This window comes from Pristiophorus japonicus, chromosome 2 (assembly GCF_044704955.1).
Source record: "Pristiophorus japonicus isolate sPriJap1 chromosome 2, sPriJap1.hap1, whole genome shotgun sequence".
NCBI classification, from domain to species: domain Eukaryota; kingdom Metazoa; phylum Chordata; class Chondrichthyes; family Pristiophoridae; genus Pristiophorus; species Pristiophorus japonicus.
The window spans coordinates 196564213-196588114 of NC_091978.1; the positions used below are offsets into that span (position 1 = coordinate 196564213).

A 23902-nucleotide genomic window follows, 5' to 3' on the forward strand; every position below is an offset into this window, starting at 1 on the left:
GTCTATGTGCCCTGGAAACCGAACGAAATTATGGCCCTGATGGCTAACATACCAGAACGAAAAAAAGAACCTATCAAATTTATAGACGATCTTCGAACAACTATTTCAGTTTATAATGCAGAATCAAGGGACCTGTGGGCCTTGGTAAAGCAAACCCTGAGCCCAACTGAACACACCCGATTTCTAACTCACCTAGGACGTGCTACTCATGATGCTTTATTGGTAGCGCAACCTAACGATATCCAGGATCACCTAAATGCTATCTTCAATGCTCTCACCACGACCCTTCAGAAGCCCATTAGTATGGCCACAGTATTAGAAACTAAACCCAAATGTGAAGAAACTGCCGATGAATTTATGGAAAGATTTATTGAAATATACGGGAGTCAATCAGGAGATAATGCCTTCAGGGCAGGAGAAGATTCTCCTCAATTCTGCGCTATTCTACTTCAGTGCCTGCCTTATTCGATTGCTCACGCTATCCGGACAAATAATATGAATTGGTCAGATAACAGTAAAGCCCAGATGGAAAGGGCGGTTAGATATTACTGGCAGGAAAAGAAAGGAGAAGGGGGAGGTGCGCCCCCAACCCGGGTCAAGACTGAATACGTGACTAGAAAGGAAGAGCTGCCTCGGGAAAAAGAACCAAAACCCGACCCCAGGGGATATCAGATGGAACCACAGTATTGCGTGCCGGGTTGGGTGGATAAACAGGGATACGGTTATATCGAACACCCAAATGGCCCGGGCCCTGCTAATTACGGACCGCCCTACTGTCCCCGGCCTGGTATGGCAAGAGGTCGGGGTTGGGGAAGACGAAATGGATGTTTTAGTTGTGGGCAGGAAGGACATTGGAGTAAACATTGCCCCTACCGTCAACATGAAACAGGAAACGGAGGAGGAGGAAGGAGGCAAGGGGGGAGAGGAGGATCTTACACTAACTTCTCCCAGAACAACCCCTTTGGTCAATTGTCCCCCGATTGACTACGCAGCCTGATTGTACAGGGATCCTCCCCGGAAGACGAACCAATGATATTGTTAAAAATTCTGAACGAGTGGAGACCCTTTTTGATAGATACGGGAGCCTTTATGTCTTCTGTACAATCAAAGCTTAAACTCCCTGCCTCTACTGAAACGCAGGAACTTTCAGGATTCCTGGGACAAATCTCGACATTTCCGGTGTCAGAATCAGTTAAAGTGGGTTACCAGGAAGAATCGGTAGAACATCGATTTGTCATCATTACCAATCTGGACTGCAACCTGATGGCTAGAGACCTCCTCTGCAAATTCCAGTTGCATCTAGAGTGTGGAGATGATGGGATTATTGTAAAACAGGAAACCCTTAAGCGGCTGTATTATACCACTAGAACCCCTCAGTGGTGGTCTCTGGACCTGCCGCAGGCACCCTATCACGTAACCCTAGCATATGATCCTAGCGGAAAGAATCAGGACCTGCAGAACTTTTATCATGATCATGAAGGGAAAGTGAAGGGAATTCTATTAAGGGCTAGAGTGGCTGGACTGGAAGGAGAGGCAGATTTTGTGGAAGTGGATAAGAATCTGTGGAAACAGCCCCTAACAATGGCACCGCATATTGCTCGTGAAGTATTAGCCCCTCACCATGCTAGAGATTTGGGAGTTATAGTATGCAAGGCTATAGATGAGGCTGACCCTTACAGCCGGGATGTGCAAATCGTAAAACATGGCCGAACAGTCCAATTTTATGGGGACCCCGAGAAGGTCTTAACGACTCTACAGCATCATACTGACTCGGACATACCTGACTATGTGGATCCTCATGTGTGGGCAGAGGACCCCGCCCATGTGGGTTATATTCCCATTGATCCAATTGAGATCTCGGTACAGAGTAATGTGGACTGGCCCTCTATCCGACAGTACCCACTGAAATCTCAGGCAATACCGAGTATCCACCGACTGATTAAGGGGCTGATGGAACAGGGGATTTTGGTCTGATGCCAGTCCCCGTGTAATACTCCTATAATGGCAGTGCCTAAAGCAGGCAGACCAAACGAATACCGTTTGGTCCAAGACCTTCGAGCTATCAATGCTATCGTCCGGCCCCTGCACGCTCTGGTTCCCAACCCAGCACAGATACTGTCTTTAATCCCAGCAGACGCCAAGATCTTCACAATAATAGACCTCCAACACGCCTTCTTCGCTTTACCGCTAGCCCAGGTGAGTCAGTACCTATTTGCCTTCACTTACCAGGGGCAGCAATATACCTGGACTAGACTTCCCCAAGGGTTCATCCACTCCCCAACCTTATTCTCAAGGTGCCTGCAGAAACAGTTACAATCTCTCACGCTGACTAAGGGATCTACTTTAATTCAGTATGTGGACGATTTACTGATATCCAGCGTAGATAAACCAAGTAATAGAAAGGATGCCAATCAGTTACTGAATTATTTGTCCTCCCTGGGATACATAGTATCCCCGTCAAAGGTCAAAATTGGCCAGTCTCAAGTTAAATTTCTTGGGATCATTTTATCAGGCACCCACCGAGCCTTGGAGTCATGTCGAATTAAACCCATCTGCCAGTTTTCAGTCCCTAGCACGGCTAGACAAATGCGGCAGTGGTTGGGGATGATAAATTACTGTAGATCCTGGATTCCTAATGCTGCCCTGATGACCAAGCAACTCACACCGTACACTACCAAGGAAGGCAACTTTAAATTAGAAACCACCGACATCCAAGCCTTTAAGGAACTAAAAACAGCCCTGCTGCAGGCTCTGGCTTTGGGACGGCCCCTCTACGACCGTCCCTTTCAACTGTATTGCACAATCATGAAAGATTGTGCTACCACTGTCTTAACTCAGAGACACGGGGACAAACATAGGCCTGTGGCTTACTACTCTTCTAAAATAGATCCCGTTGCCTTGGGACATCCCGTATGTACTCAAATATTAACTGCTATCTACAATAGCCTACAATCTGCCGCCAACCTTACCCCTCAGCAGGATATTGTTGTATATACCTCTCACTCTGTAGCTGCCCTTTTGGGCCAACTGCAGACTCAACATCTTACCATGGCTAGGCAAAGTAGATATGAGATCTACCTACTAAATAATCCAAGGCTGACCTTTCGGTACTGTACTGCCATCAATCCGGCCTGTTTTCTTACCGAACCACCCCAAGATGAGGAAGAACCCAGTCATGATTGTTTATCCTTAATTCAGGAGGCCACATCGGTCAGGGAGGATTTAGTTGATGTACCAATGGAGGATCCAGACTGTATTATGTATGTAGACGGAAGTTCTTCCATTGACCCAGAAGGCAGACGAAATTCTGGATACGCTATAGTAAACCAGGAGAATCAGATCGTGGAATCTGCAGCCTTTGAGACCGCCTATTCCGCCCAACAAGCTGAATTATTTGCCCTTACCAGAGCCTGTATCTTGGCTAAAGACCTCAAGGTTAATATCTATACCGATTCTGGGTATGCCTTTGGAGTAGCCCATGATTTCGGACAATTATGGAAAAATAGGGGATTCCTAACCTCACAGGGGAGTGAGATATCTCATAAACAGTTAGTATCTGATTTGTTGCAAGCCCTCATGCTCCCCAAACGCATTGCCATTGTTAAATGTACCGCCCACACTACCGGAAAATCTCTGGTTGATAAAGGGAATCGTTGTGCTGACCGAGAGGCCAAACAGGCCTCTCGTGACCAACAGATGGTAGTGCCCAAAATGATGAGTCAGACTAAAAATCCTGCGAAGGATAAGTTAGCCTCGGAAAAAACCAATGCCAACCATCCAAGATGTTATAAAAGCACAGGAGGACGCTCCTGAAAAAGATAAACTGTTGTGGAAATATTATGGATGTACTTATGACAATGTTTCTAAACTCTGGACCACTCCCGCGGAACAGACTTGCATGTCTGACGAGTTGGCCTCATGGGTTATAGAATGTCTGCATTTTGCTACTCATTGTGGAGCAAGGGCGACGTGTGATATCTTTTGGCTATTTGGTGGCACCCAAGACTACAGGCTTTGGCCCAAAAAACTAGTAGTCGTTGCCTTGTTTGCCAACAGCATAATCCAGGGAAGGGAGTCCCCTGTGACTGGGGTAAGACGCCCCTACCAGAAGGTCCCTTTGAGACCTTGCAGTTGGACTACATTGAGTTGCAAAGGGTTCAGTGTTATAAATATGTGTTAGTAATAGTGGATGTATTCAGCAAATGGATTGAAGCTTATCCTACCCGAGACAATAAAGCTCAAACTGTTGTTAAAGTGTTAATGAGGGAAATTGTTCCTAGATATGGTATCCCTGCTCGACTGAGTTCCGATAATGGCCCTCACTTTATTGGCCAAGTTAACAAAGAATTCTGCTCCCAGATGCACATCAACCAGCAGCTGCATTGCACCTACCGACCCCAAGCTGCGGGACTGGTTGAACGTGCTAATCAAACTCTGAAAACCAAACTTGCAAAACTAGTAGCATCAACTGGACTAAACTGGCTTAAACTCCTTCCCATAGCCCTATTCCAGATACGCACTACCCCAACTGGTAAAACTAGGCTGACCCCCGCTGAAGTCATTTATGGTAAACCCCTAAGGACCCCTTGGAATCAGAATGTCCCCTCCACTGTCCAATTCCACCACATGACTGAGGAGATGACCACATACATTCTTTCCTTAACTCAGGCTCTGCGAGAAGCCCACAACCAGGTTCGAGGGGCTCACCTTGACCTCCCAGTTTTACCCGAATCATCCCTCGTGGTTCCAGGGAAGTATGTTTTGATTAAGAAATGGGTTCGAAAAGGATTGGAGCCGCGATGGGAGGGCCCTTTTCAGGTGTTACTCACTACCCCTACTGCAGCTAAGGTAGAAGGGAAAAGTGCCTGGGTTCACCTGCACCACTGCAAGCTCATCACCCTTTAAACAAATTTTGCTGGTTAGTCTAATTCCTGTTTCTGTTCCAGATCTCCTCTTCCCCATAGCTGAACAAGGCAGTTGAAGGAGGACCAGTTTGAACTTTTACCCGTAAGACAGCCAAATACACCGACGGAGACCTGAAGAAGAGAGACGGGAAAACGGAACTCTTTTAATCAGCAAAATAATTGGACTATTTATCAGAATCCTGAGCCATAAGATGAGACTGTGTCTGTATGCCACTGTCTGCATAATAGTGTTGATATATGACAGTTTTGGCGCATGGGAAGGAAGACAAAGGCGAGAGCTCCATGTAAACACCTTTTTATATATGTCTTACGTTTATGCGGAAAAAGGGAACTTCTCTAGATGCTGGGTGTGTTCACATATCCCTATACATTCCAAAGGGGGAATTCCTTTGCGCACCGTTCCACTAACCCTAACTGAGACTGTTAAGATGGATTCAAAGCCAAACTATAGTAAGAGGAGGGGGGCCAATACAAGTATGAATGATGGAAGGCGGGTCAAAAGAGGGATCACGGAGATCAGGAGGAGTAACATACCGTTACCACCTGAACGCTCACGGGGAGGTCACCAAGTGGGAGAGTATTGGAGATCCCATTAGTCAGACGTTCCAGGGATGGTACCAACCAACCTACAGCCGGGAAAAGGAACCCCCATTCATAGCTCTGATCAATATCTCAGGGATGGGGAGGCCACCAGGGGGCATATGTCTAATTCGAAATGATACCAGTACCAGGGGACATGTCGTAGGGTATAGCAATTGCCCACACAGTCTTAACCTCACCACAGGTGCACGGGTTACCATTCACTCTCATGATCCAAATAACACAGACGGGAGGTTGTGGGCCCAGTCCTGGGACCCGGAGGCAATATATCAGAAAGCAGCCTTTAACGGCACGTATTTCGTGTGCGGTCATAAGGCATATCCTTGGTTGCCCAGGCGATGGACAGGGTCCTGCTATATGGGATATGTGGTGCCATTTATGTGACAAGTACGTACCTTGGCGGAAGTACATGCCTCCATACGAGTTAAGCGAGCCATCACCCCCGCCGACAAGTTCTTTGGGGTCCTGGTGTTCCCAGTGGGGATAAAACGTCTCATGGATGAAGTACAGAACTTAGAAACGATATTGGAACAGGTAGCTAACCGCACTGCTGAGGCTCTGGAGGGCATCACAGCTGAAATGGTAGCAATAAGGACCGTAGCATTACAAAACCGAATGGCCCTCGATTACCTGTTAGCTGAGAAAGGGGGAACGTGTGCCCTGATAGGATCTGAATGTTGCACTTACATTCCTGATAGTTCAGAAAACATAACCCACCTTGCCGATCACATAAGGAGGGAGGTGAAGAAGTTATCCACACCAGCAAAAGAGCTTAGCAGGTTTGATTGGTTTCTGGGTGGGTCTTGGAGATCCTATCTAATACATGGGGCAATTGTTCTCATCGTAATAATAATTACCTGCTGTTTGATTGTTGGTTGCATTAACCTCTGCTGTAAAGTAATGATGGCAAGATTAGCAAACCCTCTTGTGGTCAAGGGTTCCCGGGTTATGATCCAACAAACTAGAGAACTACTCAACAATAATATGATTCTGGAAATGGAGTGTGAACGGATGAATGCAATACTCTCAGAATGATCCTAAATGTTATCATAGAATGATAAAAGGAGGGATGTGGATATCTGAACGGAATATATGGAATTAAGGACAGTAAAGTAAACGGGATATATGAAAATGTATAAGCCATGGAAGAATAGCTGGGAGAATGTCAGATTGCACATAGTGCAACATCAGCATAGTTAACAGTCTTTCCCAAGGTTTCAAGTCACTAATCCTGCCAATAACATAAATTGTAACATGAAATGAATATATGGATAAATCTGCAGAATTGCAAGGTCTCAGTTAGTAGTCACACCACTAGATTGAAACATTCAGAGGCAATGCTTGAGCTTTCGTAAAAACATCTCATATAGATTGACTAATGAGTGGCTGAGTTAGAATGTCAATCTAATTGTATTTTGTTATCTGATTTCAAAACTGTATAACTGTTGTCACTTTACGATGTAACTTCACCTATCCGTAGGGAGTGTGTACGCTCTATCCAGAGGGTATATCTTCTGTCTGATAGGTCTTGCCGGCCGGTAAAATAAAGACTGCTTTGTTCAAAGCACAAGAGGTATTCGACTCAGAAATTTTACTGAACCAGATTGAGAGAAAAGAATCTACATTTACATTGCCATGAAGGGATTTGAACACGGGGATGAGAATTTTAAAATCGAGGCTTTGGTGGACCAGGAGCCAATGTAGGTCAACGAGCACTGGGGTGATGGGCGAACATGATTTGTTGCAAATTAGGACACAGACAGCAGAGTTTTGGATGAGCTCAATTTTATGGAGGGTGGAAGATAGGAGATGCACCAGGAGAACATTTGAATAGTTGCGTCTGTAAGTAACAAAAGCATGGAGGGTTTCAGCAGCAGATGAGCTAAGACGGGCGGGGACGGGCAATATTAAGGAGATGGAAAGTCTTTGTGATGGAAGGACATAGGGTCAAAAACTCGGTTCAGGATCAGATAGGATGCTGAGGTTACACAAAAAATTAGGAACACTGTTTTAAAAAGATCAGATATGACGAATCATGATATGTACTGCTTATTGCATGAGTAAGGCAAATCTCAACTTATCATGCAAGACTAACCAAACCCAAGAAGGAAGGCAATTGTATTCCAACAACATATTTAAATTGGTAATCATAAAATGAATTACAGGTTGAACCTTTCTTATCCAGCACCCTCAGGACCTGGCCTGTGCCGAATAAGGGATTTTGCCGGACGAGGGGAGGTCACGTTAAATTGGATGATACAGGTACTGAGCAAGTGGATATTGGGGTTGGCTGGCTTGGGGCTGGGAGTGTGGCAGAGAGATCTTGGTTTGGGGAGGGGGGCAGCGGGAGCGGCGGATCGCGGGGTCAGGCCAGTGATTGCGGGAGTCGGCAGCGAGGAAGGACTTCAATTTGTTCATGTCGGAGTTCTGCGCATGCGCCACCCGGTGGCCGGGAATGGTGCCAGACGAGTGGTGGTGCTGGATAAGGGAGTCCCAGATAAGGGAGGTTCAACCTGTACCAGTAAAACAATTCAGCATTTACTGTACCAATGCCCTTTCGTCAACATACTAGCACCAGAGTAACCAACATTTGAAATGGCATAATTATCTAGATGAGCCTTCAAATCTGAGATTTTTAACAGTCCTGTTGTCTGACATGGTCAATTCCTGATCAGCATGCAGGCCAGGAACAGGGTTTGAAAAGCCTAATTTCCTATTGAGCCACTTAATGATATCTCCCATCCGCAGAACAGCTCCCTACTGTTTCTGCATGGGAGAAGTAGTATGGTATTGGAAACAGAGAATACAGAGGATGAGTAGCAAACATCTCCAAAATCACAGCTCAATCAAAATTTGGTGGAATACTTACTTAAAAATGAAATTAACTATAAGTATATACATAATGAAAAACATGTATCATATAGGTTGCATAGAAACATAGAAAATAGGTGCAGGAGTAGGCCATTTGGCCCTTCGAGCCTGCACCGCCATTCAATGAGTTCATGGCTGAACAAGATGTAATCACTTAAGGCAATCATAGTGCTTTGCTCTTCACATGAACCTCTTGACTTGTAATGCTCTCTGTAGCTGCTCCATTACATGGCATAGGTTCTGGTGTCACTGCCTTGCAAGGCACAAGTCTCCCACAACCAAGAACAAAAAAGTAAAACTTGCCAGATTTGCGAAACTCATCTATTACAAAGACCCAGTTAAAAGAAAAAAATAGTCTTTCCAGCAGCCACTTTTAGTTAACCCAACAAATTTACTCTGAAATTAGTCAACTGTGCAAAAGTTGTAATTCAGGAGCAGGTGACACCAGCACACCGCTTAACCAAAGGCTGTCCAAGTTTTTGCCTTTGTGGCACGCGAAGGGCGTATTACAGGTACAGCGTCGAAAATCCAGGGTTCCGGAATCCGAAATGTTCCGGAACCCAGATCTGCTGACGCTGCCGACCTCACCGTCGCTGCCACGTCTTTCTGACATTCTGAAATCCGGAAATACCCGAACTTAGGCTTGGGTGTTTCCGGATTCGTGACATCAGAAAGACAATTGAAAGACCAGATAAACACGGAATCCGGAACGGCCTCGATCCAGGGGGTTCCAGATTCTCGCGCTGTATCTGTATAGGGCTCCAGGGGGGCACATATAAAGTTTAATCCATGTGCCCTTTAATTTGCATACGTCAGATTTCTGATGCCAACAGAACTTGGTGTTTATTTTGGACTTATCCACTAATGAGGCTAAAGCATTTAAAAGCAATCCGTTCTAAACATTCAAGCTCACAAAACCCAAACAGCAAACAATAAATATTAATTACAACTATGATTGTGTTTCTTGGCTTCGAGGGCCAAATTGGCAGGAATGGGGGCCAGGGGACCATCATTTAATTCAATATAAAAGCAGTTTACATAACAGTGACAGGGTCGCCAGCCAACCAAGTTTGTAAGTGGAGTGACCAGTTTTCAAAATGTAAAGCAGTAACCAAATGTCAGGTTTTTTTTAATACAAGAGGCAAACACAAGTCCTTTCTCAAACCCCTCACTAGTTTTGGGCAAGAAAACCACGAATATTCCAAGTTATGTTGGAAATGCACAGCAGGTGAACCAGGATCTTAAAGGAAGCAGCATGTAATGGGTGGCATCTTTGAGTGATGGAGGGATCCCCTGTTACATAGGATGACATAGGATAAACGGCACAGAAACAGGCCATTCGGCCCAACTATGCATTGCCAGCGTTTATGCTCCACTCGAGCCTCCTCCCGTCTTTCCTTGTCTAAATTCATCAGCATAACCCTCTATTCCCTTCTCCCTCATATGCTTCTTTAGCCTCCCCTTACATGCATCTATACTATTCACTTCAACCACTCCCTGTGGTAGCGAGTTCCACATTCTCACCACTCTTTGGGTAAAGAAATTTCTTCTTAATTCCCTATTGGATTTCTTGATGACTTATCTTATATTGATGACCTCTAGCTATGTTCTTCCCCACAAGTGGAAACATTCTCTCTGTATCCACTCTATCATAACCTTTCATAATTTTAAAGACCTCTAGTAGGTCACCCCTCAGCCTTCTTTTTTTTAAAAAGAGAAATGAGACCCAGCTTGTTCATCCTTTCCTGATCTGTGTACCCTCACATTTCTGGTATTATCCTTGTAAATCTTCTCTGCACCCTCTCCAGTGCCTCTATGTCCTTATTTATTTAATATATCCCCTTTTTTTTAAATTTTAAATGCACGTCTCTCATTACTAATCTCATCATCCAATGTCATATCCATATGTTCTATCTCTCTGGTAAACACTGAAGCAAAGTAATTATTTAATATTTCTGCCATCTATCATTACCTGTGATATTATCCCTGTCTACCCTTCCAGGGAATTGAGCACGAAAAAAATTTAGTCTGATACTCCAGCGCAGTGCTGAGAGCACTGCACCGTCAGAGGTGCCGACTTTCAGATGAGATGTTAAACCGTCTGCTCTCTCAAGTGGACGTATAAGATCCCATGGCACTATTTTGAAGAATAGCAGGAGAGTTATCCATGGTGTCCTGGCCAATATTTATCCCTCAATCAATATAACAAAAAAAACAGGATAGCTCAGATGAATACCCGGCTTGAGCAGTGGTGCAGCAGGGAGGGATTCAAATTCCTGGGACATTGGAACAGGTTCTGGGGGAGGTGGGACCAGTACAAACCGGACGGTCTGCACCTGGGCAGGACCGGAACCAATGTCCTAGGGGGAGTATTTGCTAGTGCTGTTGGGGAGGAGTTAAACTAATATGGCAGGGGGGATGGGAACCAATGCAGGGAGACAGAGGGAAACAAAAAGGAGACAAAAGCAAAAGACAGAAAGGAGATGAGTAAAAGTGGAGGGCAGAGAAACCCAAGGCAAAAAACAAAAAGGGCCACTGAATATAAAGGGGCTGCAGGAGGGGTCAAAACTAAAAATCATGGTTTAAAAACTAGCATTAAAACACTCTACCTAAATGCACGCAGCATTCGAAATAAAGTAAATGAGTTGACGGCACAAATCATTACAAATGGGTATGATTTGGTGGCCATTACAGAAACATGGTTGCAGGGTGGCCAAGACTGGGAATTAAACATACAGGGGTATCTGACGATTCGGAAAGATAGACAAGAAGGGAAAGGAGGTGGGGTAGCTCTGTTAATAAAGGATGATATCAGGGCAGTTGTGAGAGACGATATTGGCTCTAATGAACAAAATGTTGAATCATTATGGGTGGAGATTAGAGATAGTAAGGGGAAAAAGTCACTGGTGGGCATGGTTTATAGGCCCCCAAATAATAACTTCACGGTGGGGCGGGCAGTAATCAAGGGAATAATGGAGGCATGTGAAAAAGGAACGGCAGTAGTCATGGGGGATTTTAACCTACATATCGATTGGTCAAATCAAATCGCATGGGGTAGTCTGGAGGAGGAATTCATAGAATGCATACGGGATTGTTTCTTAGAACTGTATGTAACAGAACCTACAAGGGAGCAAGCTATCTTAGATCTGGTCTTGTGTAATGAGACAGGAAAAATAAACGATCTCCTAGTAAAAGATCCTCTCGGAATGAGTGATCACAGTATGGTTGAATTTGTAATACAGATTGAGGGTGAGGAAGTTGTGTCAGAAATGAGCGTACTGCGCTTAAACAAAGGGGACTACAGTGGGATGAGGGCAGAGTTGGCTAAAGTAGACTGGAAACACAGACTAAACGGTGGCACAATTGAGGAACAGTGGAGGACTTTTAAGGAGCTCTTTCATAGTGCGCAACAAAAATATATTCCAGTGAAAAACAAGGGCGGTAAGAGAAGGGATAACCAGCCGTGGATAACCAAGGAAATAAAGGAGAGTATAAAATCAAAGACCAATGCGTATAAGGTAGCCAAGGTTAGTGGGAAACTAGAGGATTGGGAAAATTTTAAACAACAGCAAAGAATGACTAAAAAAGCAATAAAGAAAGGAAAGATAGATTACGACGGTAAACTTGCGTAAAACATAAAAACAGATAGTAAAAGCTTTTACAGATATATAAAACGGAAAAGAATGTCTAAAGTAAATGTTGGTCCCTTAGAAGATGAGAAGGGGGATTTAATAATGGGAAATGTGGAAATGGCTGAGACCTTAAACAATTATTTTGCTTCGGTCTTCACAGTGGAAGACACAAAAACCATGCCAAAAATTGCTGGTCACAGGAATGTGGGAAGGGAGGATCTTGAGACAATCACTACCACTAGGGGGGTAGTGCTGGACAGGCTAATGGGACTCAAGGTAGACAAGTTCCCTGGTCCTGATGAAATGCATCCCAGGGTATTAAAAGAGATGGCGGAAGTTATAGCAGATGCATTCGTTATAATCTACCAAAATTCTCTGGACTCTGGTGAGGTACCAGCGGATTGGAAAGCAGCTAATGTAACGCCTCTGTTTAAAAAAGGGGGCAGACAAAAGGCAGGTAACTATAGGCCGGTTAGTTTAACGTCTGTGGTGGGGAAAATGCTTGAGACTATCATTAAGGAAGAAATAGCGGGACATCTAGATAGGAATAGTGCAATCAAGCAGATGCAGCATGGATTCATGAAGGGGAAATCATGTTTAACTAATTTAATTAAATTCTTTGAGGATATAACGAGCATGGTGGATAGAGGTGTACCGATGGATGTGGTGTATTTAGATTTCCAAAAGGCATTCGATAAGGTGCCACACAAAAGGTTACTGCAGAAGATAGAGGTACGCGGAGTCAGAGGAAATGTATTAGCATGGATAGAGAATTGGCTGGCGAACAGAAAGCAGAGAGTCGGGATAAATGGGTCCTTTTCGGGTTGGAAATCGGTGGTTAGTGGTGTGCCACAGGGATCGGTGCTGGGACCACAACCGTTTACAATATACATAGATGACCTGGAAGAGGGGACAGAGTGTAGTGTAACAAAATTTGCAGATGACACTAAGATTAGTGGGAAAGCGGGTTGTGTAGAGGACACAGAGAGGCGGCAAAGAGATTTGAATAGGTTAAGCGAATGGGCTAAGGTTTGGCAGATGGAATACAATGTTGGAAAGTGTGAGGTCATCCACCTTGGGAAAAAAAACAGTAAAAGGGAATATTATTTGAATGGGGAGAAATTACAACATGCTGAGGTGCAGAGGGACCTGGGGGTCCTTGTGCATGAAACTCTTTTGGATCCTTGTGCATGAAACTCTTTTAGAGTTTATCTGTAAAACAAAACATTAAACCGTGCCACCCGACCTGGATGACACACCAGACATTTACAAGGCCCTTTTTTTCCCCCTTTTTTTTTGTGTTTTTCTTTTTTTTTTGTTTTTTTTTGGGCACTAAAAATCACATTTTTTCCCCAGTGCCCCCTATAAAAGGGAAGGGGGACACTAAAAGCACCGGCAATTAAAACAAATTAAACTTTAAAACGTAAAATTAAATTAAAATTTGGTTGCCGGGCGTGATGATGCACTCCAGTCCCTCCGGTGCCCACCTCTCGCGGAAGGCCGCGAGCGTACCGGTGGACACCGCGTGCTCCATCTCCAAGGACACCCTGGACCGGATGTAAGAGCGGAAGAGAGGCAGGCAGTCAGGTTGAACGACCCCCTCGACCGCCCGCTGCCTGGACCGGCTGATGGCACCCTTGGCCGTGCCCAGGAGCAGTCCTACGAGGAGGCCTTCGGACCTACCCGCTCCCCTCCGCACAGGGTGCCCAAAGATCAGGAGAGTGGGACTGAAGTGCAGCCAGAATTTCAGGAGCAGCCCCTTCAATTAATGGAACAGGGGCTGCAACCTCGTGCACTCAATAAAAATATGGAACACGGACTCCTCCAGACCGCAGAAATTGCAGGCGGCCTGGGAGTCCGTGAACCGGCTTAAAAATTTGTTGCACGGCACTGCTCCATGCACCACCCTCCAGGCCAAGTCCCCGATGAATAGTGGGAGGACCCCTGCGTAGAGTGTCCTCCATCGGGGACCCCCGCCTCCTCCGGACGGCAAGATGGTACGCCATGGCGTGTCCGGACGGCCGGCGAGGATGGCAAAGTTGAGTGTGTGCAGGAGCAGCCCGTACAGGAAACCCCTCCACGCGGAACTGAAAGGCACGGAGGGGATTTCCCCGAGGCGGCTCAAGTTGTGAGGCGCCGGCCCCCGAGGAAGGTTCCGAGATTTGGCGCCAATGAGGAATTCCGTCCGGACGGGGGTCAGTTCGGACGGGATCTCCCCACGTGCTTGAGCCTCCTCGATGCACCTAACAGAGTCAGGGCCCAAAGCTGTTTTTAGCGACTCGATGGTTTCGGCCGCGTGGCGGACGTCGGCTGAATTTAGGCGCCGCGCCAGCGTGCCTGACGCCATCCAGCCCGCTCCTCCGCCATCGAGCAGGTCCCTGACCCTGGTCACCTCACCAGCCACAGCCCTCTCTTCCGACCGCCACATAAAACCTCGGTCGTGGAGGTACGGATTCCCGAGCAGCGGCTCCTGCAGGACAGCCGCCACTCCAGCCGGCGGAGAGCTGCGCTTGGTGGAGACTTTGTTCCAGACCATGATGAGGTCCCTGTAAAAGACAGGCAGCTCCCGGAGGGTGGTCCTGACACCCCCCAAGTTCACAAACAGGAGCTGCGTGTCGTAGTTGAGGTCGCGCTGCTGGCGGAAGAAATACGTCGCCGGAGCGCACCACCTAGGAGGGGGCTCGACATAAAGGTATCTCTGCAGGGTCTGAAGCCGGAAAGTCGCGAGCTGGGCGCTGACACACAACAACGACTGACCGCCCTCCTCAAGCGCGAGACTCAAGACCGCAGCAGAGACCCAGTGCTTCCTGTTGTTCCAGAAGAAGTCCACCAGCTTCTTCTGTATCTTGGCGACAAACACAGGGGGAGGGGTCAAAGTGACCAGCCGGTACCACAACATTGCGGCCACCAGCTGGTTTATGACTAGCGCTCGATCCCTGTAGGACAGCACTCGGAGCAGTCCTGTCCAGCGCCCTAGGCGAGCGGCGACCTTGGCCTCCAGCTCCTGCCAGTTCTCCGGCCAGGCTCCCTCGTCGCGGCTAAGGTAGACTCCCAGATAGAGGAGATGGGTCGTGCTCCAGGCAAAAGGCCTGAGCTCCTCCGGCAGGGAGTCCACCCGCCACTGACCCACCAGGAGTCCGGAACATTTCTCCCAGTTGATTCTGGCGGAGGATGCGGCCGAGTAAATCTCTTGGCACTCACGCATCCTCCGCAGGTCAGCGGGATCCTCTACCGCGAGGAGCACGTCATCGGCGTAAGCCGAGAGGACGACCTCCACGCCCGGCCCTTGCAGAGCCAGTCCCGTCAACCTCATCCGCAAGAGGCGCAGGAAAGCTCCACGCAGATGGCATATAACTGGCCGGACATGGGGCATCCCTGGCGCACCCCTCTCCTAAAGCGAAGGGGCGCCGTCAAGGACCCGTTAACCTTAATCAGACACTCCGCGGCGGCGTACAAAAGTCGAATCCGGGCGACGAAATGCGTCCCGAACCCGAAAGCGCGCAGAGTTCCGAGCAGATAGTCGTGATCCACCCTGTCGAACGCCTTCTCTTGGTCGAGAGATAGGAAGGCGACCGACAGACCAGCCTCCTGGGAATGATGGATGAGGTCCCGGACCAGATGGATGTTGTCGTGGATTGTCCGGCCCGGGACCGTGTAGGACTGGTCGGGGTGGATCATGTGGTCCAGCACGGCACCAAGGCGAGCAGACATCGCCCTGACGAAGATTTTGTAGTCCGTGCTGAGGAGGGAGACCGGGCGCCAGTTCTTAAGGAGGCGGAGATCGCCCTTCTTCGGCAGCTCCTTGTGCATGAATCCCAAAAAAAAAGTTAGTTTGCAGGTGCAGCAGGTAATCAGGAAGGCGAATGGAATGTTGACCTTCATTGCGAGAGGGATGGAGTACAAAAGCAGGGAGGTCCTGCTGCAACTATATAGGGTATTGTTAAGGCCGCACCTGGAGTACTGCATGCAGTTTTGGTCACCTTACTTAAGGAAGGATATACTGGCTTTGGAGGGGGTACAGAGACGATTCACTAGGCTGATTCCGGAGATGAGGGGGTTACCTTATGATGATAGATTGAGTAGACTGGGTCTTTACTCGTTGGAGTTCAGAAGGATGAGGGATGATCTTATAGAAACATTTAAAATCATGAAAGGGATAGACAAGTTAGAGGCAGAGAGGTTGTTTCCACTGGTCGGGGAGACTAGAACTAGGGGGGCACAGCTTCAAAATACGGGGGAGCCAATTTAAAACCGAGTTGAAAAGGAATTTCTTCTCCCAGAGGGTTGTGAATCTGTGGAATTCTCTGCCCAAGGAAGCAGTTGAGGCTAGCTCATTGAATGTATTCAAGTCACAGATAGATAGATTTTTAACCAATAAGGGAATGAAGGGTTACGGGGAGAGGGCGGGTAAGTGGAGCTGAGTCCACGGCTAGATCAGCCATGATCTTATTGAATGGCGGAGCAGGCTCGAGGGCCTAGATGGCCTACTCCTGTTCCTAATTCTTATGTTCTGGTCATTATCACATTGCTGTTTGTGGGAGCTTGCTTGTGCGCAAATTGGCTGCCGCGTTTCCTAAATTACAACTGTAATTACACTCCAAAAGTATTTCATTGGCTGTAAAGTGCTTTGAGACGTTCGGTGGTCATGAAAGGCGCTATATAAATCCAAATCTTTCTTTCTTTTATTGGCCCTATTCCCATCCCAATGTTCCTTTTTTATTGATGTGCCTGTAAAAGATGTTACTGTTTTTTTTTTATGTTCCTTGATAATTTAATTTCATAGTTCTTCTTTGCCTTCCTAATTGTTTTTTTGATTTCTCTCCTAATCTCTTTGTATTCTCCCTTATCATGCACTCCCCTGCTGCCTATGTATTTAATGTATGCCACTTTCCTTACCCTCAATTGTGCTCTTATGGCTTTATTCATCCATGGAGTCACATTAGCATTTAGTTTGTTCTTTCCTTTCAGCAGAATATATTGTTCCTGCACTCTGTTGAACACTGTTGTAAATGTTTCCATTGATGTTCTACATCATTGTTTGCCACTATTGTTGCCCATTTTATTTTCCCAAGTTCTATTCTCAGCTCCTCAAAATCAGCTTTTCTCCAATTTATTACCCTGAGTAACGTCATACTTATGTCCTTCTCAATTATCATCTTAAAAGCGTATTATATTATGGTCACTATTGTCTAGGTGTTCCCCTACTTTTACTTCTCTTATCTGCTTTGGTTTATTCCCGATTACTCGATCCAATAGTGAATCCTCCCTTGTTGGGCTTTTAACAGATTGGATTTGAAAGGAGTCCTGTACACACTGCAGGAACTCCATTCCCTTATCCCCCTTACCTACCTCTTCTGTCCAATTAATATCAGGGTAGTTGAAATCTCCCATGATTATTATTCTGTTTTTACTCATTTCCCTAATTTGTTTGCATATTTCTTCCTCCACCTCCCTTCCATTATTAGGTGGTCTGTAGACTAAATCCATTAGTGTGATTGATCCTTTGTTTTCTTTTATCTCTATCCATATGTATTCTATTTTTTTCGTGCTGACAGCTGCATCACTTTTTTCTTCTGCCATTACATTATCCCTTATAAGTACAGCTATTCCACCTCCCCTTTTTCCCCTCTCTATCTTTTCTAAATATGTTATAACCTGCAATGTTTAATTCCCAGTCTTGATTTTTCTGTAGCCATGTTCAGTAATCCCTACTATGTCTGGTTACTCACAACACATGATTGCCTCCAGCTACCCTGTTTTATTACAGATACTGTGCGCTGCTTCTTCTTAGGCGGTCCCTCGTATCGAGGATGACATGCTTTCACACAAAAAAGGGATGAGTTCCCAGGTGTTACAATGAAAGACCTGACATTCCAGGTCCTGAACTACTTATTGAAGGTTGGAAGATGCCTGTGCGTGGAATTTTTTAACGTGTGGTGGCCATTGCACACCAGCCAATACACAGGCTTGACAGAATTAGGTCTTGTTCCAGTCTCAAGTATTAACCAAGACGACTGGAGACACTGTGGCCCAGAAAGTGCGTTCGGACGCTTCCGCGGGTAGATGCCTACAACCTGAAAAATTTCTACACAAGTACCTGGTAGTCCCAGAGGAACGTGAGATTCCATTGGGGGAGGCCTTCTCTTCCTGCGCTGCGAAGCACGCTCCCGTCCTCCAGGTTCGAACGCAGAAAATGCAGTCACATGTAGCTGCTCAACCAATCAGGTAAAGTATTCTCAATTACTATCAATGGGAATTCCGTATCTATGAGTTCTCATTGCTATTAATTGAGAAAAAAAAACACAATAACACCAAATAAAAATTAAAAATGCACCTCACATAATTAAAATTAATTGAAATTAAAGTAAATAAATATCTTAGAGAAAAAAAATTGCGCGTTTTTAAAAAGTTTTTTTAAATGATGGTTTAAAATAAATTTCACGTCGTGAGAAGGGCTTTTAAAAGTAAAGTGTTTAATTTAATTTTATTATACTTTTGTATGTTTTTAAACTCTTATGCCTGTAAAAGTAGGCTATGCAGCTGCTTTTATCAGGCGCAAGAATTTTGAGGACACTTGTTGGGCAAGATATGGTTAAATCCCGCAATCTCACCCTTGCAAGTGTCCTTACTCCCGATATGCAGATGATCTGTCAAGTTCCAGCTTGACAGATCGGGAAAGCCGGTTTTCAGCGCATGCACATTGTGCGCTGAAAACCGGCTTTTGCGATGCCTTCCCGGGCCTGTAGACACTCCGTACGGACCCGGGGAAGCCGGAACTTCCAGGCCACTGTGTGCATTGCTGTACAGACAGTTTAACTCATTTTTAATAGGATTTCTTCTCACAATGGGCCCAAGTTTCCACAAGAAAAAAAACGGGCGCCCCTCCGAGCTGGGCGCCCGTTTTTCGCGCCTAAAAAAATCCTCGGTATTCTCCACCTACTTACAGGTCCTCTGGCCCTCGGCGCAGCCAGCACAAGCTGTGGGGGGGCGGAGCCAGGTCCCGGCGCTGAAAACAGTGCCGGGACCTCTGCACATGCGCGCTACAGTCGGCACGCAAGTGCAGTAGCTCCAGGCACCGAACTGTGTGGGAGGGGCCCGAAGCACGCAGCCCCTAGCCCTGGCTGAATGGCCTCACTGGGGCTGCGTGAATGAGGCTCCTCCCACAGCCAGCTCCTGCTCCCCCCGCGACCAGACCCGACACTCGCCCCCCCCGCTGACCAGACCCGACACCCGCTCCCCCCCCCACCGCCGACCAGACCCGACACCCGCTCCCCCCCCGACCAGACACCCGCTTCCCCCCCCCCGCCGACCAGACCCGACCCCCGCTTCCCCCCCGCCCCGACCCGAGACCTGACACCCACTCCCCCCTCGACCCGACCCGCGCTCCTGTTCCCCGACCCGACCCCCCCTCTCTCTTCCCCCCCCTCTCTCTCTCTCTCTCTCTCTCCCCCCCCTTCTCTCTCTCCCTCCTTCCCCTCTCTCTCTCTCCTTCCCTCCCTCTCCTCCCCCTCCCTCTCTCTCCCCCTCTCTCTCTCTCTCCCCCCCTCTCCCGCTCAGCGGCACGAACGGCTGCAGAATTCTCCCTGGCTGAAACACTTTCACACAGGTAGGAAGATGGTTTATTTAATCTTTTCTTGGCTTATAAATGTTTATTCAGGTTGGATTTATTTGTATAATATTTGTAGAAGTATAAATAAGGATTTATTGTCGAATTTAATGAGTTCCCTTCCCCCCCGCCTCCCCCCCACCTCGTTCTGGACGCCTAATTTGTAACCTGCGCCTGATTTTTTAATGTGTAGAACAGGTTTTTTCAGTTCTACAAAAATCTTCACTGGCTCCATTCTACTTTAGTTTGGAGTACATTTTCACTGTGGAAACTTTCAAATCAGGCGTCAGTGGCCGGACACGCCCCCTTTTGAAGAAAAAATTCTGTTCTAAACTAGAACTGTTCTACCTGACTAGAACTGCAGAAAAAAAAATGTGGAGAATTGCAATTTCTAAAATAGTCCGTTCTCCACCAGTTGCTCCTAAAAATCAGGCGCGAATCATGTGGAAACTTGGGCCCTATATGTTTAACCATCTTTTTAGACTCTTGTTCTATAACTATTTATTCCCTTACCCTCAATGTCTTCCTTACTTTGCTCTCGTTTCCTGTTTTATTTATATTTAGGCTGGTTACGTTTCTTGTAGACCCCTTCTTCCCCCACATCTTCTTAGGTTAAAGCCTTTGCCACCTCCCTATTTACCCTTTCCGCTAGGACATGGGTCCCATCCCAGTTCAGTGGACTCCTGCCTGTTAAAGCAGCAAAAGCAGCAACGCAGCGTCCTGCCGCTGGTTGACCGGCTGTGCAGTTCCTCCCCCTCCCGTGAATTCTGTTCCACTCACATGTGGAGCCATCAGTTTTAATGTGATTTATTTTTCTTCGCATCAGAAGTCAACCCGGAGCCAGCACCGCCCAGGCCTGGGCTCGGGCTCAGCGTGGACACGCTCCCGGCCCAATAACAAGCTTCTCATTGACCGATCGCCCACCAGGGTCCGACTCACCCTGGCCTCCCGCTCCAGCTCTGAGTGTAGCTGTGACCCACGGAGCCGCTGCACGATATGTGCGATGGTGACCGAGAGCTGCCGCTGCACCGAATCCGGCTCCATGGTACTGCGCCGCCGCCTGCCGTAACCCGGCAACCAACCGCCAGCCGACTCGCGTCACAGCGCGCAAGCCGCACAACGTTCCGCTGCAGCGGCGCGGGGCCAATCCTGCGGGCTGCTCGTGCACTGCACAACCTGCTCCTCTAGCGTGGGACAACTGACACCGACTCACACGCCCCTAACTTTCACAAGGTAAGTACAGATGAGGGAGGCATCCTCTTGATTCATCTACCCAAAGAGATCCTGCCCCCGCCCGTTGTAGCATTCAATTGTTTCTGAAATGATTCCAGGAGCTTTGCCTCCAATACTCTATCTGAAAATTTATTGACCACTCTTTGTGTAAAGAAGGTTTCCCCTAATATCAGTGCTAAAAGTACCTTTTGCTACTTTGAACCTGTCTTCCGTTGTTCTATTCCCACGGTTTAATTTAAAGTAATGTTCCAAATTAACTTTTTTTCTGTATCCTTAACAATCTTGTCTACCTCTATAAGATTACCTCTAAGGCACCCACTTTCTAATCTAAAAAATCCAAATGTTTCCAGTTTCTCATAATCCATGCACTGACAGGAGGGATTAATCTTGTAATTTCTGGGCACTGCCTTGAGCACTTGAATGTCTTTCTTGTTTCTTGGCAGCCAGAATTGGACAGTGCAATCTGACTACAGCATTATAAAGTTTTATCATTCTTTTCTCTTATTCATAGTCTTTGTTTTGGCAATTTAGTTCAACATATGTGTTGATTGCTGCTCAGTATTGGTTGGACATGTTTAGTGTTGAGTCCTAGATCTCATTCAGCTTCATCCTTATCAATTTCTCAGGAATTGTAAGTGGTTTTCCTTGGGTGTTTTCGATGCACCCCCACGTTACAATAGTTCTAGACCTGGGAGTGATTACTATACTGAACAGATGAATGAGTCACGGACAAATACCTCGGTCTCAACCAGCAATGCTTTATTAAAGCTACCTCAACACAGCAAAACTACAAGTAAACACAGTGACGATGAAGTACAATCCAATAACCTGCTGTGTCTAAACTGCCCCTATTGCGAAGTACCCAATGTCTAAACTCTCTCGGATCCACAGTGTACCCCCGAATCTGTACCGGCCGGCTGGACGTACCCCTATGGTCCTTGCAGCAAAACCTCCCCACTAAAACCCTTACTAAGGCTTGGTCGGGAGGTGCGTCGCTGAGGCGTGAGTCCGGGGTCGGCGAGAGGCCTATAAAGGCCGCGAGTTCAGCAGTCTGGAGGTGCGTCGCTGAGGCGTGAGTCCGGGGTCGGCGAGAGGCCTATAAAGGCCGCGAGTTTAGCAGTCGGGCGGTGCGTCGCTGAGGCGTGAGTCCGGGGTCGGCGAGAGGCCTATAAAGGCCGCGAGAGGCGTCGGGAGGTGCGGGAGAGGCGTGTTTGTGCAGCTACAGGGAGAAGGCAAAAAAGAAGTAGAAAGAAATAGAAAGGTGACGTCACAGACAAGGGGTCAAGTGATTGGCTGGTGATTGGTAAGTAGTTTTTCTTTTTTCTTTTCTAAATCAGTAAGTAACATTTAGCATTGTTGTTGCCAATTTAAGTGTATCTAAGGGTTAAGTCATGGCAGGAGCGCTCAGACACGTGTTGTGCTCCTTCTGTACTATGTGGGAAATCAGGGACGCCTCCGGTGTCCCTGACGACTACGTGTGCGGGAAGTGTATCCGCCTCCAGCTCCTGATGAACCGCATTGCGGAACTGGAGCTGCAGGTGGATTCACTCTGGAGCATGCACGATGCTGAGAATGACATGAATAGCACGTTTAGTGAGTTGGTCTTACCACGGGTAAAGGGTACACAGCCAGATAGGGAATGGAAGACCATCAGGAAGAGCTGTGAAGGGAAGGTAGTGCAGGGATCCCCTGCGGTCATCCCCCTGCAAAACAGATACACCGCTTTAAGTACTGTTGAGGGGGATGACTCATCAGGGGGGAGCAGCAGCAGCCAAGTTCATGGCTCCATGGCTGGCTCTGCTGCACAGGAGGGCAGGAAAAAGAGTGGGAGAGCGATAGTGATAGGGGATTCAATTGTAAGGGGAATAGATAGGCGTTTCTGCAGCCGCAACCGAGACTCCAGGATGGTATGTTGACTCCCTGGTGCAAGGGTCAAGGATGTCTCGGAGAGGGTGCAGGACATTCTGAAAAGCGAGGGTGTACAGCCAGTTGTCGTGGTGCATATCGATACCAATGACATAGGTAAAAAAGGGGATGAGGTCCTACGAGGCGAATTTAGGGAGCTAGGAGATAAATTTAAAAAGTAGTACCTCAAAAGTAGTAATCTCAGGATTACTACCTGTGCCACGTGCTAGTCAGAGTAGGAATTGCAGGATAGCTCAGATGAATACGTGGCTTGAGGAGTGGTGCAGAAGGGAGGGATTCAAATTCCTGGAACATTGGAACCGGTTCTGGGGGAGGTGGGACCAGTACAAACCGGACGGTCTGCACCTGGGCAGGACCGGAACCAATATCCTAGGGGGAATGTTTGCTAGTGCTGTTGGGAAGGATTTAAACTAATGTGGCAGGGGGATGGGAACCTATGCAAGGATACAGAGGGAAATAAAAAGGAGGCAGAAGCAAAAGATCGAAAGGAGAATAGTAAAAGTGGAGGGCAGAGAAACCCAAGGCAAAAAACAAAAAGGGCCACATTACAGCAAAATTCTAAAGGGGCAAAGTGCGTTTAAAAAAACAAGCCTGAAAGCTCTGTGCCTCAATGCGAGGAGTATTCGGAATAAGGTGGTTGAATTAACTGCGCAGATATCAGTTAACGGATACGATGTGATTGGCATCACGGAGACATGGCTCCAGGGTGTCCAAGGCTGGGAACTTAACATCCCAAGGGTATTCAGCATTTATGAAGGATAGACAGAAAGGAAAAGGAGGTGGGGTGGCGTTGCTGGTTAAAGATGAAATCAATGCAATTGTAAGGAAGGACATTAGCCTGGATGATGTGGAATCGGTATGGGTGGAGCTGTGGAATTCCAAAGGGCAGAAAACGCTAGTGGGTGTTGTGTATAGACCACCAAATAGCAGTAGTGAGGTTTGGGGACAGCATCAAACAAGAAATAAGGGATGTGTGCAATAAAGGTACAGCAGTAATCATGGGTGACTTTAATCGACACATTGATTGGGCTAACCTAACTGGTAGCAATGCGGTGGAGGAGGATTTCCTGGAGTGTATTAGGGATGGTTTTCTAGACCAATATGTCAAG

General features: G+C 47.0%; 1 protein-coding gene across 3 annotated transcripts in view; it reads right to left on the reverse strand.

The window, feature by feature from the left end:
• Window positions 1-20738, reverse strand: part of tbc1d19 (TBC1 domain family, member 19) — a 317152-nt gene extending 296414 nt beyond the window's left edge. For 2 of the 3 annotated variants that reach the window (XM_070870657.1, XM_070870654.1), the window contains exon 1: window positions 20574-20738. In XM_070870657.1, the coding sequence (XP_070726758.1) occupies window positions 20574-20678 (105 nt within the window). In that variant the 5' untranslated portion in view covers window positions 20679-20738. The remainder of the gene's footprint in view (window positions 1-20573) is intronic. The other variant, XM_070870665.1, reaches the window with a different exon arrangement.
• Window positions 20739-23902: the final 3164 nt, after the last annotated feature.